Genomic DNA, 21363 nt, shown 5'->3' on the forward strand with positions numbered 1-21363 from the left:
GTTCACTCATGTCTGCTGCGTGCATATGAGTTCAGTCACAGACTAATGCGATCGACCCTTAACTGCCCCTGAAGTTGCCTGGCAAAGCCATCAGTTTCCGAGGAAGGGCAATAAATGCCTGCCTTGCCAGGCATGAATAAACAAATCTTGAAAGGCCCTTCATGGCCTCACTCCACCCTACCTCTGTGAGGATCTCAGTGCTGCCAGGAAGGTCTCTTCTCTTACTCTTGGCTGTTGACGTATGGACATCAACCCACCCCCCCCCCCCCCCCCCCCACACCCCCACCTCTCTCTCCTGCACTCGTTTGCTAAATCCCTCTTCCTTGTCATCTGTCTTCAGGAGCCTCCTCCGTCACCCACTGTCTCTTCTCTCCCAATCTCTTCCACCCTCGGTAAGCTCCTGAACGGAACAGTCAACAGCAGGCTGCTGATGGAGAATGTACAGTTAGGAAACAATGGACAAGTGGAGAAAGTCACAGAGAAACAAACTCTTCAATCTGGCAAGGTGTGTGTGTGTGTGTGTACCCGCTAGATTAGTGTGTTTCATCTTTATTTATTACACCAGCAAATATTACATGTAATCTTCCGAAACTTGACAGGTCTTTAAATAATGAAGAGACACTTTCCTTTGAAGAGTGAAAGGAAAAAGCATTAAGTTTCACAGGGAGTCAAAGGAGTGGTCGTGCCCTTCACCGTTTCAAAATAGTACGGAGTGAGATCAGTGCCAAGTTTGAAGAAACAAAGTGGAGCAGCCCAGAGACACTATCACTTGGAGAACTGTGCACCATTGTGCTCCCCATTCTCTGGAGGGGATAGAGTGCAGAGGAGAATGCCAGGACTCGGAGATTCCAACTTGCAGCAAAGACTGAAGAGGCTGAGGATTGTGACTCTGGGGTGGGGAAGGCAGGGGAGGGGCCTGGACTCAGGGCTGACCTGATCGAGGTCCTTATGAATTACAAGGGTAGGCCTTGTCCCAGTTGTTGGGAAGTACAAGACTGAGGGCCATCAACGTACCTGCTCGCTCATAAATCCAATGGGGAATTCAGGAGAAACTCCTTTCCCCGCCCCCCCCCCCCGGAGAGTGGTGAGAATGTGGAACTCGCTCCCACACGGAGTGCGAGAGGTGAATAGTATCGATGGATTTAAGGGGAAGCTGGATAAATAAATGAGGGAGAAAGGAATAGAAGGAGATGTTGATAGGGGGAGATGACAAGGGGTGGGAAGAGACTCATGTGGAAAATAAAAAGCAGGTTTGAGCAGTTGAGCCGAATGGACCTTTTCTGTGCTGGAAATTCGATCTCATTCGATAGAATTTGAGATAACTGGTAGACAATGAATGGCACAGTGACACAGGTCAGAGTTCATCCTTCCGCTTCAGCTCCTGATCGACTTTTTCAAGCTGCTGAAACCAGCGGTGATGGGAGAGGAGAGCGGCATTCTTTGCAGAAAGGGCCATTATCTCCAGGGTACTGGCTGCCCACTCAATGGCGTTCAGATAATAAAGGTGGTCGTGGAGGATGAAGGGCGGAGACTCGTCGCTCGGACTGTAGCGGGGCTGCGAGAGAAAGCGGGCCTCACGCAGGGCCTCTCGGGAGGGGAACAGCTGGCTCAGCTGCTCCTGGCCCAGAGGCTGAGGCGATAAAACCTTCCAGACCGGGGCAGAAGTGGAGAGACGGTCGTCTGGTGCTGCCGTGACGGGCCTCGAGACGCTGGCACCCAAGACGGAACTTCTCGAGTTTGCCGTCGTGCCGACAGCAGTGGGGCGGAAAGGCCCCGAGCCCCGGCAGCCAAAGTAGGAGGCGTTTAAAGAGCCCTCCACCAGCGTGATGAACGTCTGTCGATACCGGCCAGACGTGAAGCTGATGGGCTGGGAGAAAGCACGCAAACGGACTTGCGACTTTCCCGGGTGGAAGGGTGCAGCCATAATGACGATATCGTACATACTGTAAGCAGTATCTGCACCCTCAGTGTAATTCACTTCATAGAGTAAAACAAGTTCACCTGAAAATAAAGGGCAGGATTTTATCATTCAGAAGACAATAGACACACACACACAAAAAAGTCATTCAGTCTTATCACCAGAAAAACTTTCCCCATTCACACAGTAAAACATCCCCCAAGTGCTGTTCAGGAGAATTCTCAAATCAATTTGACACTGAGCCACAGAGGGAGATATTAGGACAGGCCACCAAAAGATCAATTCGGTTTCTCAGCAGCCTCTTACAGGAGGAGACCGAGGTTGCCGGAGGGAATTCCAGAACTTCGGATCCAGGCAGCTGAAGGCACGGCCATTGGAGGGTTGACTCCAGGATCGAAAGCTCACAGTGGGAACCAACACTGGAGAGCAGCACATTTCGAGACTGGAAGTGAGGTCAGAACTTTACAACCCAAAATAAACTCGTTCTGCAAATGTCAGATGAAAACAGAAGGACAGAACTTGCACTTGTATCGAGCTCAGGACTTTGCAAAGATATTACAGCCAATGAGGTAGGTTTGAAAGTAGCCACTGTGGAAATGGACGAAATCTGGCAGACAATTTGGGCACAGCAAGATCCCACAAATGGTCACGTAACAATGACGAGAGAATCTGTTTTGATGATGCTGGCTGAGGGGGTAATTATTGGCCCCAGGAGGGTGGGGAGACCTCCCCTGCTCTTATTCAAAATGGTGACCATGGAAACTTTCACATCAACCTGAGGTGGGCAAATGGGGCCTTGGTTAAATCTCTCAACTGGAAGACACACCTCCAACAGGGCAGCACTCCCTCAGTACTGACCCTCCAACAGGGCAGTGCACACTCAGTACTGACCCTCCAAAAGTGCAGCACTCCCTCAGTACTGCCCCTCTGACATTGCAGCACTCCCTCACTACTGACCCTCTGACAGTGTAGCACTCCCTCACTACTGACACTCCGCCAGGGCAGCACTCCCTCAGTACTGACCCTCCGACAGTGCAGCACACCCTCAGTACTGACCCTCCGACAGTGCAGCACTCTCTCACTACTGACCCTCTGACAGTGTAGCACTCCCTCACTACTGACACTCAGCCAGGGCAGCGCTCCCTCAGTACTGACTCTCCGACAGTGCAGCATTCCCTCAGTACTGACCCTCCGACAGTGCAGCACTCCCTCAGTACTGACTGTCCGACTGGGCAGCACTCCCTCAGTGCAGACCCTCCAACAGGGCAGCACTCCCTCATTACTGACCCTCCAAAAGTGCAGCACTCCCTCAGTACTGCCCCTCTGACATTGCAGCACTCTCTCACTACTGACCCTCTGACAGTGCAGCACTCCCTCAGTACTGACCCTCCAAAAGTGCAGCACTCCCTCAGTACTGACCCTCTGACATTGCAGCACTCCCTCACTACTGACCCTCTGACAGTGTAGCACTCCCTCACTACTGACACTCAGCCAGGGCAGCGCTCCCTCAGTACTGACTCTCCGACAGTGCAGCATTCCCTCAGTACTGACCCTCCGACAGTGCAGCACTCCCTCAGTACTGACTGTCCGACTGGGCAGCACTCCCTCAGTGCAGACCCTCCAACAGGGCAGCACTCCCTCATTACTGACCCTCCAAAAGTTCAGCACTCCCTCAGTACTGCCCCTCTGACATTGCAGCACTCCCTCACTACTGACCCTCTGACAGTGTAGCACTCCCTCACTACTGACACTCAGCCAGGGCAGCGCTCCCTCAGTACTGACCCTCCGACAGTGCAGCATTCCCTCAGTACTGACCCTCCGACAGTGCAGCACTCCCTCTGCACTGACTGTCCGACTGGGCAGCACTCCCTCAGTGCAGACCCTCCAACAGGGCAGCACTCCCTCTGCACTGACTGTCCGACTGGGCAGCACTCCCTCAGTACTGACCCTCCAACAGGGCAGTGCACACTCAGTACTGACCCTCCAAAAGTGCAGCACTCCCTCAGTACTGCCCCTCTGACATTGCAGCACTCCCTCACTACTGACCCTCTGACAGTGTAGCACTCCCTCACTACTGACACTCCGCCAGGGCAGCGCTCCCTCAGTACTGACCCTCCGACAGTGCAGCACTCTCTCACTACTGACCCTCTGACAGTGCAGCACTCCCTCAGTACTGACCCTCCAAAAGTGCAGCACTCCCTCAGTACTGACCCTCTGACATTGCAGCACTCCCTCACTACTGACCCTCTGACAGTGTAGCACTCCCTCACTACTGACACTCAGCCAGGGCAGCGCTCCCTCAGTACTGACTCTCCGACAGTGCAGCATTCCCTCAGTACTGACCCTCCGACAGTGCAGCACTCCCTCAGTACTGACTGTCCGACTGGGCAGCACTCCCTCAGTGCAGACCCTCCAACAGGGCAGCACTCCCTCATTACTGACCCTCCAACAGGGCAGCACTCCCTCATTACTGACCCTCCAACAGGGCAGCAGTCCCTCAGAACTGACTGTCCGACTGGGCAGCACTCCATCAGTACTGACCCTCCGACAGCGCAGCACTCCCTCAGTACTGGCTCTCCAACAGGACAGCACTCCTTCAGTATTGACCCTCCGACAGTGCAGCACTCCCTCAGTACTGACCCTCCGAGAGGGCAGCACTCCCTCAGTACTGACACTCCGAGAGGGCAGCACTCCCTCAGTACTGACCCTCCGATAGGGCAGCACTCCCTCACTACTGACCTTCCGACAGTGCAGCACTCCCTCAGTACTGGCCCTCCAACAGTGCAGCACTCCTTCAGCACTGACCCTCCGACAGTGCAGCACTCCCTCAGTACTGACCCTCCGACAGGGCAGCACTCCCTCAGTACTGACCCTCCGACAGTGCAGCACTCCCTCAGTACTGGCCCTCCGACAGTGCAGCACTCCCTCAGTACTGACCCTCCGACAGTGCAGCACTCCCTCAGTACTGACCCTCCGAGAGGGCAGCACTCCCTCAGTACTGACCCTCCGACAGGGCAGCACTCCCTCAGTACTGACCCTCCGACTGTGCAGCACTCCCTCATTACTGACCCTCCGACAGGGCAGCACTCCCTCAGTACTGACCCTCCGACAGCGCAGCACTCCCTCAGTACTGGCCCTCCGACTGGACAGCACTCCTTCAGTATTGACCCTCCGACAGGGCAGCACTCCCTCAGTACTGACCCTCCGAGAGGGCAGCACTCCCTCAGTACTGACCCTCCGACAGTGCAGCACTCCCTCAGTACTGACCCTCCGAGAGGGCAGCACTCCCTCAGTACTGACCCTCCGACAGGGCAGCACTCCCTCAGTACTGACCCTCCGACTGTGCAGCACTCCCTCATTACTGACACTCCGACAGGGCAGCACTCCCTCAGTACTGACCCTCCGACAGCGCAGCACTCCCTCAGTACTGGCCCTCCGACTGGACAGCACTCCTTCAGTATTGACCCTCCGACAGGGCAGCACTCCCTCAGTACTGACCCTCCGAGAGGGCAGCACTCCCTCAGTACTGACCCTCCGACAGTGCAGCACTCCCTCAGTACTGACCCTCCGAGAGGGCAGCACTCCCTCAGTACTGGCCCTCCGACTGGACAGCACTCCTTCAGTATTGACCCTCCGACAGGGCAGCACTCCCTCAGTACTGACCCTCCGAGAGGGCAGCACTCCCTCAGTACTGACCGAGAGGGCAGCACTCCCTCAGTACTGACCCTCCGACAGGGCAGCACTCCCTCAGTACTGACCCTCCGACTGTGCAGCACTCCCTCATTACTGACCCTCCAACAGGGCAGCAGTCCCTCAGAACTGACTGTCCGACTGGGCAGCACTCCATCAGTACTGACCCTCCGACAGCGCAGCACTCCCTCAGTACTGACCCTCCGACAGGGCAGCACTCCCTCAGTACTGACCCTCCGACAGTGCAGCACTCCCTCAGTACTGACCCTCCGACAGTGCAGCTCTCCCTCAGTACTGACCCTGCGACAGTGCAGCCCTCCCTCAGTACTGACCCTCCGACAGCGCAGCACTCCCTCAGTACTGGCCCTCCAACAGGACAGCACTCCTTCAGTATTGACCCTCCGACAGTGCAGCACTCCCTCAGTACTGACCCTCCGAGAGGGCAGCACTCCCTCAGTACTGACCCTCCGAGAGGGCAGCACTCCCTCAGTACTGACCCTCCGATAGGGCAGCACTCCCTCACTACTGACCTTCCGACAGTGCAGCACTCCCTCAGTACTGGCCCTCCAACAGTGCAGCACTCCTTCAGCACTGACCCTCCGACAGTGCAGCACTCCCTCAGTACTGACCCTCCGACAGGGCAGCACTCCCTCAGTACTGACCCTCCGACAGTGCAGCACTCCCTCAGTACTGGCCCTCCGACAGGACAGCACTCCTTCAGTATTGACCCTCCGACAGGGCAGCACTCCCTCAGTACTGACCCTCCGAGAGGGCAGCACTCCCTCAGTACTGACCCTCCGATAGGGCAGCACTCCCTCAGTACTGGCCCTCCAACAGTGCAGCACTCCTTCAGCACTGATCCTCCAACAGTGCAGCACTCCCTCAGTACTGACCCTCCGACAGGGCAGCACTCCCTCAGTACTGACCCTCCGACTGTGCAGCACTCCCTCAATACTGACCCTCCGACAGGGCAGCACTCCCTCAGTACTGACCCTCCGACAGGGCAGCACTCCCTCAGTGCTGACCCTCCGACAGGGCAGCACTCCCTCAGTACTGACCCTCTGACTGTGCAGCACTCCCTCAATACTGACCCTCCGACAGGGCAGCACTCCCTCAGTACTGACCCTCCGAGAGGGCAGCACTCCCTCAGTACTGACCCTCCGAGAGGGCAGCACTCCCTCAGTACTGACCCTCTGATTGGGCAGCACTCCCTCATTACTGACCTTCCGACAGTGCAGCACTCCCTCAGTACTGGCCCTCCGACAGTGCAGCACTTCTTCAGCACTGACCCTCCGACAGTGCAGCACTCCCTCAGTACTGACCCTCCGATAGGGCAGCACTCCCTCAATACTGACCCTCCGACAGGGCAGCACTCCCTCAGTACTGACCCTCCGACTGTGCAGCACTCCCTCAGTACTGACCCTCCGACAGGGCAGCACTCCCTCAGTACTGACCCTCCGACAGGGCAGCACTCCCTCAATACTGACCCTCCGACAGGGCAGCACTCCCTCAGTACTGACCCTCCGACTGTGCAGCACTCCCTCAATACTGACCCTCCGACAGGGCAGCACTCCCTCAGTACTGACCCTCCGACAGGGCAGCACTCCCTCAGTGCTGACCCTCCGACAGGGCAGCACTCCCTCAGTACTGACCCTCTGACTGTGCAGCACTCCCTCAATACTGACCCTCCGACAGGGCAGCACTCCCTCAGTACTGACCCTCCGAGAGGGCAGCACTCCCTCAGTACTGACCCTCCGAGAGGGCAGCACTCCCTCAGTACTGACCCTCTGATTGGGCAGCACTCCCTCATTACTGACCTTCCGACAGTGCAGCACTCCCTCAGTACTGGCCCTCCGACAGTGCAGCACTTCTTCAGCACTGACCCTCCGACAGTGCAGCACTCCCTCAGTACTGACCCTCCGACAGGGCAGCACTCCCTCAATACTGACCCTCCGACAGGGCAGCACTCCCTCAGTACTGACCCTCCGACTGTGCAGCACTCCCTCAGTACTGACCCTCCGACAGGGCAGCACTCCCTCAGTACTGACCCTCCGAGAGGGCAGCACTCCCTCAGTACTGACCCTCTGACAGGCCAGTGCACTCTCAGTACTACACTGGGGCAGATTAATGACAATGCTGCAATGATCAGAAGCACAAGTGTTGATTTGCGGTTCTGAAGAGTTTCCTGAAATCAGGATGACAGGACAGATAGTGAGGGTGACCAGAAATGGGTTAACAAAGGACTTGTTAGACCTTACAAACTGTTGTGTTTACAGCAGGATGTGTAATTTGCTGCTGCTGGACATTAGCGGACTCACCGTTACGCTGAGGCCTCCTTTTGGTGTCTATTGAAATGACTTTGCCTTGGATCAGGTTAACTTTGGCTGAGTAGAGCAGACCTGAGCAAATGAGTTTGTTGCCCCCTTCGACTGTCCACAGATCAGAGGCAGTCCCGATCAGCGATATCATGCCTGGAGCAGAGAAAAGCACATTAATATATATTGTTTTGGTTTTGCAGCCCTGTTCTCAGCTCTTCTGTAGGCCAGGGTGTTGTAGAGGAGAACGAGATTCTGCAGTGTTGATTAACTGTGACTATTTCACCAGTCTCTGCTTCAGTCTCATTCTGTAACCTGCGATATTTAGTACTTGTCCTTCTTCAAACTCAGGCTGCCCAGAGCCCTTTACAACCAATTAAGTACTTTTGAGTTGCAGTCACTGTTGCAATGTAGAAACACAACAGCCAATGAGTGCACAGCAAGATCCCACACACCGCAAGGTGACACTGACCAGATCACCTGTTTTGGTGATGTTGATTGAGGGATGAGTATCGGGCAGGACACCAGGCGAGAATTCCCTTGTGTCGTGGAGGGCTGACGGGGCCTCGGTTTCACATCTCAGCTGCAAGATGTTCCCTCCAACCGTGCAGCACTCCCTCAGTACTGCACGAGGCTTAGATGTTGTGCTGGGGTGTCTGGAGTGGGACTTGACCCCGTGACCTGCTGACTCAGAGGTGAGAGTAGGGACGCTGAGCCAGGATTGTGTCCGTAAAGGTTCAGGCACAGGTCTTGCATCCAAAAGCTTGTTGTGTGCCTACAGGTGTTGTTACAAGATCATGTTCATCATATAAGATCTATGATGGAACACACCATGTGCTTCTGAGTGTGAAGCAGTCTTGAAGATATACCTGTACAGTCAGCACCTACATGTGTAGCTGCTCGCTCAGTATACATAGGGAACCCATAATATTGCATTCCTGATCACATCTGGAGTGGGTAGTCTTTGTGCAACACGCAACAGAGCCAATGAGATGAGTAGGAACTGACAAAGACTTAGCCTCAAATTCCAACAGGTACTTCAGGAGAACTCCTTGCATCCTGCTCCACTCCGATCGGAGTGCAGGTCTGAGTGCTTCCCAGGATGGATGGAAGTGGATTCCTCGGATGAGGCCAGCCGGATGCAGCTTGAGACTTGAGGCTTTTCAGCAAGCAGAAGGCCTCACATTGGTGGCAATGAGCACTGCTGTAGACCGACTCAACGACTGGATTTCCGCCTGATTCCAGCCTTCGGCCCCCTACCTGTGACTGGAAAATGTCACGACAAAACCCAAGTGTGTTCAGGCCACGTCAGGTGTGTGGGGATGTGCCCCTTTACTTCAAAGACGTTGAGTGAAACACAGAGAGCCAGGGACTGGCAACCAAGAGCTCAGGAGTTGAACAGGGCAAGTTGCCAGGTGAACTGGACAAATCTGTCAGTGTGCAAGGCAATGAGAGATGGGCAATCAACATGGCCTTGCCAGTGATAACCAGCAATTCCCAGGACTAGAGTTAAAGAAAGTCAAGGGACACATACCTGCAAATGCACTGATATTCACTCTGTGCCCAGAACTCAGTCTCATGATGGGATCAACCATCTCTTTCATGAATCGTTGACTGATGCCTATTTTCTGCAAGGCTTGGTCGATCGAATGTTTGGTCATCTGTACAAACTCTTCATCTCCAAGTCCATGCAGCAGTTTCTCCACGCTCGTGAAGCAATACCCTTCAGACTGGTACTGATAAATTCTACATACAAGAAGCATACATCTTTCATCCTCTACAGAACACCAAGTTTACAGGAAAACATAGTCTTGAAAAAAAACACACACCAGCACACTCCTTCCTGGTGTGGACTTCTTTCAATATACAATACTGTCGTCACTGCTCACAGGGGTTTACACTGAGGAGACCAGACGCAGTTTGGGTGACTGCTTTACAGGATCATAGGAAATAGGAGCAAGAGTAGGCCATTCAGCCTGTCAAGCCTGCTCCGCAATTCAAACAGATTATGACTGATCATCTACCTCTCCACCATTTATCTCCACTATCACCATATTCTTGGATGTCATTTGTATTCAGAAATCTATCGATTTCAGTCTTGAACATTCTAAATAATTGAGCTTCCACAGCCCTCTGGTTTGTGAATTCCAGTGATTCACCAACCTCTGAGTAAAGAAATTCCTCCTCATCTCAGTCTTAAATGGCCTGCGTCTTATTCTGAGACTGTGTCCCTTTGTTCTAGACTCACCAGCCAGGGGAAACATACTATCCACATCTACCCTGGAAGAGCTTTGTAAGTTTCAATGAGATCACCTCTCATTCTTCGAAACTCTCGAGAGTACAGGCCCAGTTTCCTCAATCTCTCCTCATAAGACAATCCCAGTCTGGTGAACCTCCGTTGCACTCCCTCTATGGAAGTATATCCTTCCTTAGATAAGGAGACCAAAACTGTACACAATACTCCAGGTGCAGTCTCACCAAGGCTTTATACAATTGCAGCAATACACCTTTACTCCTGTACTCAAATCCCCTTGCCATGAAGACCAACATACCATTGCCTTCTTAATTGCTTGCTGCACCTGCATATTAGCTTTTCGTGACTCATGAACAAGGACACCCAGGTCTCTTTGGACAACAACACGTCCCAACCTCTCACCATTTAAGAAATACTCTGCCTTTCTGGTTTTTGTGCCCAAGTGGATAACCTCACACTTATTCACATTATATTCCATCTGTCCTGTTTTTGCCCATTCATGTAGTCTGTCCAAATCGCCCTGAAGCCTCTTGCATCCTCCTCACAACTCACATTCCCACCAAGTTTTGTGTCATCCACAAATCTGGAAATATTACATTTGCTCTCCACATCCAAATCATTTAAATAGATTGTGAGCACTGATCCTTGCGGTCCCCCACTAGTAACAGCCTACCATCCTGAGAATGACCCGTTTATTTCTACTATCTGCTTTCTGTCTGTTAACCAATTCTCAATCCATAGCAGTATATTACCTCCAACCCCATGTGCTCTAATTTTGTTTACTAACCTCCTGTGTGGGACCTTATCAAAAGCCTTCGAAAAATCCAAATACATCACATCCACTGGTTCTCCTTTATCTATGCTACAAGTAACATCCTCAAAAAATTCCAACAGGTTTGTCAAACATGATATCCCTTTCATAAATCCACATTGACTTTACCCAATCACATCATTATTTTCCAAGTGTCCAATTATCTCATCCTTTATTATAGATTCTAACATTTACCTTACTACTGACGTCAAACTAACAGGCCTGTAGTTCTCAGTTTTCTCTCTCGCTCCCTTCTTAAATAGTGGGGCTTTGTTGAACACTTTTAAACTCCAGAAAGCTTGTTCTGGAAGGATGATGCTGGTGTCTATCTTTACTCAGTTTCACAACTTGCCCTGTTCAATTCGTGACCTCTTGGTTGCCAGTAAAGATTACAAACGTGTCTCAAAACCCTCAACCAGTCTCACTAAGTGTCTGCTTTGAAATGTTCAACTAAGACCGCAATGAACACCCTCCACTTGCATCGAATTAAACACTTGATACACAATGAACAAATACCTCCGCTCAGTCCACAAACATCACTCCGACCTTCTGGTTGCCTGTCATTTTAATTCTCCATTCTGCTCCCACTCTGACTTCTTTGCCCTCTGCCTCCGACATGGTTCCAAGGTAGGACTACCCACTTTGGTTCTGTAACCCTTCATACCTTTGCGTGACAAACATCTATCAAGCTCAGTTTTGACATTTTTAATTGACGCTCCCGCCCCCAGCCTAAATAGCTATTCAGGGGAAAGAGTTTGCGATTTCCACTATTTTGTGTCAGCTGCTTCCTGACATCACCCCTGAATGGCTTCACTCTAACTTTCAGCTTGTATCACCAGAGGAAATTCTTTTGCTCCACACAGTTTATTAACTCCTTGAATCATCTTTAACGCCACGATTTGACCACCCCTTCATCTTCTGCACTCAAGGGAATGCAAGCCTAGTCTTTGCAACCTGTCCTCACGAACTGACCATTTCAGCCCTGGTCTCATTCTGGCGTAAGTACGTTACATCTCCTCTAAGACCAATAGATCCGAACACATTCCTGCCTCGATCCTAACTTGTACCATCAGCACCCCTGTGCTCCTGACGTGGCAACATCCTGATTTTAAAATTCTCGTCTTGTTTCCAAATCCCTCCATGGCCTCTCCCTTCCCTATCTCTCTAATCTCCTCCAGCCCTACAACCCTCAGATCTCTGCCCTCTTCTAATTCTGGCCTCTTGTTCATTCCCGATTTTAATGGCTCCACCATTGGTGGCCGTGCCTTCAGCTGCCTGGGCTCTAAGCTCTGGAATTCCCTCCCGAAACCCCTCCACCTCTCTCTGCTCCTTGAAGATGCTTCTTTAAACCTCCCCCTTTGACCAAGCTTTTGGTCACCTGCCCGAACATCTCCTGAGGCTGCTACCACCTCACGCCTCTTGTTGCCGAGGTTACTTACTTCATGAACATGTGCAGGTAACTTTCTGCCCATCTCTTCACACGCAGGTAGTCAAAGCCATATCGCCAGATCAACTTGATCACGTTGACAAGAAACCATTCGCTTTCCTCAAAGACAAATTCCTCACCATCGTACACTGCCAGCAGGTGATCGGGATGCTTGTCTTCCTTTAGACCTGCAGTGTCAAACATTGTGAAACGACAGGGATCTTAAACCACAGAATGACAGACAGTCTACAGCACTGCAACAGGCCATTCGGCCCGGCTGGTCAATACTCCACACGAGCCTCCTCCCGCCCCTCTCCCTCTCACCCTCTATTCCCTTCTCCCGCATGTGTTAATCCAGCTTCTCCTGAAATGTATCGATACTATTCACCCCAACCACCCCCTGTAGTAGTGAGTTCCCCATTCTCACCACTCTCTGGGGAAAGAGGTTTCTCCTGAATTCCCCATTGGATTTTTTTGATGACCATCTTTTATTGATGGCCCCTAGTTCTTGACTCTCCCACAAGTGAAAACATTTTGTCTGCATCTACTCTCTCAAACCCCTTCACCTTTCACTGTTTTGTGCAAGACAACAGAGAATGCACTTCCAAAAGAAAAAGGACTTAATTGGCTGGAAAGCGCTTCCAGACATACTGGTCGTGAAAGGCGCTATATAAATGCAAGTCTTTCTTTTTTGAAATTGTGAGGACCGCCATTCAGTCAGCCCTCAGTTTTCTCTTTCCAGGAGAGCGGAGTCCTGGAATGAGCAGCAGCTCAGAGACATCAGAAACACTCCATTTCTCCTTTGCATTTTGTTTCATTCAAGGGAGGGGGTGCAGTGGGGAGGGGGGGGGGTGGTGTCTGATGTACCCCCGGGGCAGGATTTAATATCTTATTACAAATGGTGAGGGAGGTACCAGAGGTAGCCTGGCACACTGACCCAGCAAGGGGTACAGGAGGGCAGAACTTTGACACAAAAGGAGAGCCAGCACAAAAAATATCCTTTGGGAGCAATCAATATTATCGTTGAAAGAACAACTGCCTTTCTATCGCGCCGTTAAAGGTGTCGAACATCCCAAGGTCCTTCACAGGAGCATTATCAAACAAAATGTGACATCGAGCCACGTAAGGAGATATTGGGAGAGGTGATCAAAAGCTCGGTCTAAGAGGTAGGTTTTAAGCAGGGTCTGAGAGGAGGTGGGGAGAGCAAGAGGTTTAAAGGGGGAATTTCAGAACTTAGGGCCCAGGCAGCTGAATGCTGGAGTGTTCAGATCAGGGATGCTCATGAGGCCAGAAGTGGAGCAGCTCAGATATCTGGGAGGGTTGTGGGGCTGGAGGAGATGACAGAGATAGGGAAGGGAGAGGCCAGGGAGGAATTTGAAAACAAGGATGTGAGTTTTCGTGACGTCTGAATGTCACAAAAGTGGGGATGAGGGTTTGAGCAGCAGGGAGGCTGAGGCAGGTCATATTGCTGAGATGAAAGTTGTCTTAGTGATGGAGAGGAGATAAGGCGAGAGGCTCAGCTGTGGGTCACACAGGACACTGAGAGCAAACAGGCTTTTAACCCATTCAGTGAAGCTGCGATTGTTCTCCTTGGAGCAGAGAAGATTAAGGAGAGATTTCATCGAGCGGTTCAAAACTGGCAAGGAATTCGAGAACTACTTGAAAAGGAAAAAAAATTGCAGGGCTTCGGGGAAGAAGCAGGGAACGGGACTGACCAAAGAGCTGACACAAGCATGGTGGGCTGAATGGCCTCCTTCTGTGCTGTAAGATTTAATTATTCAACATCTGCAATGTGGCAGAGTAGACCTATTAAAAAAAAAACAGTGATAAAAGGTGAAGAAGTGGAGGATTTCGGAGTTGAGTTTTGCTGGACACAGTTAGTTAGAGAGGAAGACAATGCAAACTCACCCAGCATCTGTGCAAATCTTTTCATGTAGAGATGAAGAGGGTGAATTGTAGCTCCTCCCATCTCATAGTCTTGACCACTGATGCTGGCTGTGGCTAAACGGCCTCCCACTCTCCCACTCTCATAAACATCGATTTTAACTCCTCTTCCAAACTGCTCTCTCAGGAAATAGGCTGCTGAAGCTCCACCAATTCCTGCCCCAATCACAGCTAAAGGAGAGAAGGAAGGGGGGGGACAGAGGGACGGAGGGAGGGTGAGACAGAGGGGTGGGGCAGGGTAAAGACAAATATGAATCTTTTACTCACTAAAGCAGAGAAAATACAAGAGGCTAAAACCAAAGTCAGCACTGCTAGCAAGATGCAAAAAAAGATGCATCGCAGAATCATCCGACATGGAATGAGCTCCTTCAGCCCATTGTACCTGTGCACACTGACCAGTAGAAGCAGCATGCTGTAGATAGAGATCAGCGATCTCACAACCAACAGATCAGATCGAAGCTCTGCAGTCCTGCCACATCCAGCCATGAATGGTGGTGGACAATTAAACAACTAACTGGAGGAGGTGGTTCCACAAATATCCCCATCCTCAATGATGGGGGAGCCCAGCACATCAGTGCGAATGATAAGGCAGAAGCATTTGAATCCCTCTTCAGCCAGAAGTGCCGAGGTGATGATCCATCTCGGCCTCCTCCTGAAGTCCCCAGCATCACAGATGCCAGACTTCAGCCAATTCGATTCACTCCACATGATATCAAGAAACAACTGAAGGCAATGGATACTGCAAAGGCTATGGGCCCTGACAATATTCCGGCAATAGTACTGAAGATTTGTGCTCCAGAACTTGCCGAGCCGCTAGCCAAGCTGTTCCAGTACAACCACAACACTGGCATCTACCCTGCAATGTGGAAAATTGCCCAGGTATGTCCTGTACACAAAAAGCAATCCAGATCCAATCTGGCAATTTACCTCAAGAAGCTCGACACCATCCAGGACAAAGCAGCCCGCTTGATTGGCACCCCATCTACAAACATTCACTCCCTCCACCACCGATGCACAGTGGCAGCAGTGTGTACCATCTACAAGATTCACTGCAGCAATGCACCAAGGCTCCTTTGGCAGCACCTTCTAAACCCGCAACCTCTACCACCCAGAAGGACAAGGGCAGCAAATACATGGGAACACCACCACCTGCAAGTTCCCCTTCAAGCCACACACCATCCTGACTTGGAACTATATTGCCGTTCCTTCACTGTCACTGGGTCAAAATGCTGGAACTCCCTTCCTAACAGCACTGTGGGTGTACCGACCCCACATGGACTGCAGCGGTTCAAGAAGGGGTAAGGGAGGGAACAAAGTTGATGCTCGTGATGAAGAATCCTCCCTTGCTCCTCGGGTAGTCTGTACCCCTGCTCGGCTCGACCTGCCTTGTTTTTCCATCAGACTCCAGCATTACGGTGATTTGTGCTGCTTCATACTTTCTATTTTGTAGTTAATCCAATTTATTCCCATGTCCCCTTACTCCAGCTATCTTGCATTAAGTACATCCCACCTTCTTTCATACTTGAACATTTATAATTTACTACTTCATTAACATGTTCTCTCCCTGATCACTTGACAGGTCATTCCCCTTATTCATTTCTTGTGTCCCACCCCCAAACCCCCAGCTCCTCCTTCACTCTGGTCTTTATCTGCTTGGAGTGTCTCATACTTCCATCTGTCCACACAGGCTGTCTGAACTGCTCTGTTCATCTTCACTTCTTAGTCCAATGCAATATATGTTGGAGAGGGAGAGAGAGAGAGAGAGAGAGAGAGATCAGGAGCGCTGTTGGATCCCTCTCCATTTGCACTTTGAACAGTTGAGGCTGGAGTTTGGTTGCAGGTTTCAGCTTGGCTTTCACTTTAAAGAGTAATGGTTGACCCAGGCTGTAAACACAGCCACTGACTGTCTCTTGGCCATTACCTATAGTCTTCGGCGGTGTGATATCTGTTCTGGGATCCCCTGCAATGCCTCTGCTGAACCACAGACTGAGCAAGAACAGATTCACGTCCCTGACCTTCAACATGATCACTTGCCGGTGTCTCCACTGAAACGAAACCCAACCTCCTCCTGGGCAGCAGCTGAAAACCTCTTAAAGGCGCAGGCCATCTGGGGTGGGGGGAAGGTGGGGGAGACTGAACAGGTCAGGGTTGTGTACCAATCTCTTCCATTCTTTCTCCTGTTTAATAAGCAGATTTTAAATAAATGGACAATTTTTACTTTTGTGTCATTCTCATAAGTTGAAGAGACGAGAAACATTTGCTGAGCAATGAAGTTCTGGCGGGGGGGGGGGGGTTTGGAAGCTGCCAGGCACTATGACCCTGGAGCACCCTGGCTGCTCCTCTGCTTCTCACTTGAGTGTCACTCGGACTCTGTGCTCACAGTCTCAGTTCATGTGTGTGGGATAAACAGACATCAATCACTCTGACCAGGAGCACATTCAGACACTTGGCTACACATTTAAACCTCAGACAGATAACCAAATGTCTTACAGATGTGGCAATATCTCCTGTCCTGGCTACGCCGTGAAAAAGTGCGCATTTATCTTGCCGCTGTTTGTGGGTTCTTGCTGTGCGCAAACTGGCTGCTGCATTTTCCTACATTACAACAGTGACTACATTTCTAAAAGCTGTAAAGCACTTTGGAAATTCCAGAGGTTGTGAAAGGCACTAGAGAAATGCACGTCTTTAATATTTCAGGTGATTGTGAATTATTTACAAATTGTTTCGATGATTGTCCAACAAAACCTCAACAGTGAGAAATCAGAAAAATAATGTCTCAATTTCCACACTCCACACCCGTTAATATCCCACCCAGTCTAATCCCACTCTCTCCACACCCGTTAATATCCCACCCAGTCTAATCCCACTCTCCCCTCACTCTCCACACCCGTTAATATCCCACCCAGTCTAATCCCACTCCCCCCTCACTCTCCACACCCGTTAATATCCCACCCAGTCTAATCCCACTCCCCCCTCACTCTCCACACCCGTTAATATCCCACCCAGTCTAATCCCACTCTCCCCACACCCGTTAATATCCCACCCAGTCTAATCCCACTCCCCCCTCACTCCCCACACCCGTTAATATCCCACCCAGTCTAATCCCACTCTCTCCACGCCCTTTAATATCCCACCCAGTCTAATCCCACTCTCCCCTCACTCTCCACACCCGTTAATATCCCACCCAGTCTAATCCCACTCCCCCCTCACTCTCCACACCCGTTAATATCCCACCCAGTCTAATCCCACTCCCCCCTCACTCTCCACACCCGTTAATATCCCACCCAGTCTAATCCCACTCTCCCCACACCCGTTAATATCCCACCCAGTCTAATCCCACTCCCCCCTCACTCCCCACACCCGTTAATATCCCACCCAGTCTAATCCCACTCTCTCCACGCCCTTTAATATCCCACCCAGTCTAATCCCACTCTCCCCTCACTCCCCACACCCGTTAATATCCCACCCAGTCTAATCCCACTCTCTCCACACCCGTTAATATCCCACCCAGTCTAATCCCACTCTCCCCTCACTCTCCACACCCGTTAATATCCCACCCAGTCTAATCCCACTCTCCCCACACCCGTTAATATCCCACCCAGTCTAATCCCACTCTCCCCACACCCGTTAATATCCCACCCAATCTAATCCCACTCTCCCCACACCCGTTAATACCCCACCCAGTCTAATCCCACTCTCCCCACACCCGTTAATATCCCACCCAGTCTAATCCCACTCTCTCCACACCCGTTAATATCCCACCCAGTCTAATCCCACTCTCCCCTCACTCTCCACACCCGTTAATATCCCACCCAGTCTAATCCCACTCTCTCCACACCCGTTAATATCCCACCCAGTCTAATCCCACTCTCCCCTCACTCTCCACACCCGTTAATATCCCACCCAGTCTAATCCCACTCTCCCCTCACTCTCCACACCCGTTAATATCCCACCCAGTCTAATCCCACTCTCCCCACACCCGTTAATATCCCACCCAGTCTAATCCCACTCTCCCCTCACTCCCCACACCCGTTAATATCCCACCCAGTCTAATCCCACTCTCCCCACACCCGTTAATATCCCACCCAGTCTAATCCCACTCCCCCCTCACTCTCCACACCCGTTAATATCCCACCCAGTCTAATCCCACTCTCCCCTCACTCCCCACACCCGTTAATATCCCACCCAGTCTAATCCCACTCTCTCCACACCCGTTAATATCCCACCCAGTCTAATCCCACTCCCCCCTCACTCTCCACACCCGTTAATATCCCACCCAGTCTAATCCCACTCTCCCCTCACTCCCCACACCCGTTAATATCCCACCCAGTCTAATCCCACTCTCCCCACACCCGTTAATATCCCACCCAGTCTAATCCCACTCTCCCCTCACTCCCCACACCCGTTAATATCCCACCCAGTCTAATCCCACTCTCCCCTCACTCCCCACACCCGTTAATATCCCACCCAGTCGAATCCCACTCTCCCCTCACTCCCCACACCCGTTAATATCCCACCCAGTCTAATCCCACTCTCCCCACACCCGTTAATATCCCACCCAGTCGAATCCCACTCTCCCCTCACTCCCCACACCCGTTAATATCCCACCCAGTCTAATCCCACTCTCCCCACACCCGTTAATATCCCACCCAGTCTAATCCCACTCTCCCCTCACTCCCCACACCCGTTAATATCCCACCCAGTCTAATCCCACTCTCCCCACACCCGTTAATATCCCACCCAGTCTAATCCCACTCTCCCCTCACTCCCCACACCCGTTAATATCCCACCCAGTCTAATCCCACTCTCCCCTCACTCCCCACACCCGTTAATATCCCACCCAGTCGAATCCCACTCTCCCCTCACTCCCCACACCCGTTAATATCCCACCCAGTCTAATCCCACTCTCCCCTCACTCCCCACACCCGTTAATATCCCACCCAGTCTAATCCCACTCTCCGCTCACTCCCCACACCCGTTAATATCCCACCCAGTCTAATCCCACTCTCCCCACACCCGTTAATATCCCACCCAGTCTAATCCCACTCTCCCCACACCCGTTAATATCCCACCCAGTCTAATCCCACTCCCCCCTCACTCTCCACACCCGTTAATATCCCACCCAATCTAATCCCACTCTCCCCTCACTCCCCACACCCGTTAATATCCCACCCAGTCTAATCCCACTCTCCCCACACCCGTTAATATCCCACCCAGTCTAATCCCACTCTCCCCTCACTCTCCACACCCGTTAATATCCCACCCAGTCTAATCCCACTCTCCCCTCACTCCCCACACCCGTTAATATCCCACCCAGTCTAATCCCACTCTCCCCTCACTCCCCACACCCGTTAATATCCCACCCAGTCTAATCCCACTCTCCCCTCACTCCCCACACCCGTTAATATCCCACCCAGTCTAATCCCACTCTCTCCACACCCGTTAATATCCCACCCAGTCTAATACCACTCCCCCCTCACTCCCCACGCCCGTTAATATCCCACCCAGTCTAATCCCACTCCCCCCTCACTCCCCACACCCGTTAATATCCCACCCAGTCTAATCCCACTCCCCCCTCACTCCCCACACCCGTTAATATCCCACCCAGTCTAATCCCACTCCCCCCTCACTCCCCACACCCGTTAATATCCCACCCAGTCTAATCCCACTCCCCCCTCACTCTCCACACCCGTTAATATCCCACCCAGTCTAATCCCACTCCCCCCTCACTCTCCACACCCGTTAATATCCCACCCAGTCTAATCCCACTCCCCCCTCACTCTCCACACCCGTTAATATCCCACCCAGTCTAATCCCACTCCCCCCTCACTCTCCACACCCGTTAATATCCCACCCAGTCTAATCCCACTCCCCCCTCACTCCCCACGCCCGTTAATATCCCACCCAGTCTAATCCCACTCCCCTCTCACTCCCCACACCCGTTAATATCCCACCCAGTCTAATCCCACTCCCCCCTCACTCCCCACACCCGTTAATATCCCACCCAGTCTAATCCCACTCCCCCCTCACTCCCCACACCCGTTAATATCCCACCCAGTCTAATCCCACTCCCCCCTCACTCCCCACACCCGTTAATATCCCACCCACTCTAATCCCACTCTCCCCACTCTCCCCACACCCGTTAATATCCCACCCAGTCTAATCCCACTCTCCCCACACCCGTTAATATCCCACCCAGTCTAATCCCACTCTCCCCACACCCGTTAATATCCCACCCAGTCTAATCCCACTCTCCCCTCACCCGTTAATATCCCACCCAGTCTAATCCCACTCTCCCCACACCCGTTAATATCCCACCCAGTCTAATCCCACTCCCCCCCTCACTCCCCACACCCGTTAATATCCCACCCAGTCTAATCCCACTCTCCCCACACCCGTTAATATCCCACCCAGTCTAATCCCACTCTCCCCTCACCCGTTAATATCCCACCCAGTCTAATCCCACTCTCCCCACACCCGTTAATATCCCACCCAGTCTAATCCCACTCCCCCCCTCACTCCCCACACCCGTTAATATCCCACCCACTCTAATCCCACTCTCCCCACTCTCCCCACACCCGTTAATATCCCACCCAGTCTAATCCCACTCTCCCCACACCCGTTAATATCCCACCCAGTCTAATCCCACTCTCCCCACACCCGTTAATATCCCACCCAGTCTAATCCCACTCTCCCCTCACCCGTTAATATCCCACCCAGTCTAATCCCACTCTCCCCACACCCGTTAATATCCCACCCAGTCTAATCCCACTCCCCCCCTCACTCCCCACACCCGTTAATATCCCACCCAGTCTAATCCCACTCTCCCCACACCCGTTAATATCCCACCCAGTCTAATCCCACTCTCCCCTCACCCGTTAATATCCCACCCAGTCTAATCCCACTCTCCCCACACCCGTTAATATCCCACCCAGTCTAATCCCACTCCCCCCCTCACTCCCCACACCCGTTAATATCCCACCCAGTCTAATCCCACTCTCCCCA

General features: G+C 52.0%; 1 protein-coding gene across 2 annotated transcripts; it reads right to left on the minus strand.

Annotated features, from left to right (window-relative positions):
- Window positions 1-468: 468 nt before the first annotated feature.
- Window positions 469-16423, minus strand: LOC137357248 (prenylcysteine oxidase 1-like). Of its 2 annotated transcripts, XM_068023439.1 has the most exons (6): window positions 16280-16423; window positions 14323-14529; window positions 12428-12602; window positions 9458-9669; window positions 7927-8079; window positions 469-2001 (listed from the first exon to the last, which is right to left on the minus strand). In XM_068023439.1, the coding sequence occupies exons 1-6, from the start codon at window positions 16380-16382 to the stop codon at window positions 1355-1357; spliced, it is 1497 nt and encodes a 498-aa protein (XP_067879540.1). In that variant the 5' UTR covers window positions 16383-16423; the 3' UTR covers window positions 469-1354. The 2 variants fall into 2 exon arrangements, with proteins under 2 accessions (XP_067879540.1, XP_067879542.1); XM_068023441.1 differs by lacking the exon at window positions 14323-14529.
- Between the last annotated feature and the right edge of the window lie 4940 nt (window positions 16424-21363).

This window comes from Heterodontus francisci, chromosome 47 (assembly GCF_036365525.1).
Source record: "Heterodontus francisci isolate sHetFra1 chromosome 47, sHetFra1.hap1, whole genome shotgun sequence".
Lineage (NCBI taxonomy): Eukaryota > Metazoa > Chordata > Chondrichthyes > Heterodontiformes > Heterodontidae > Heterodontus > Heterodontus francisci.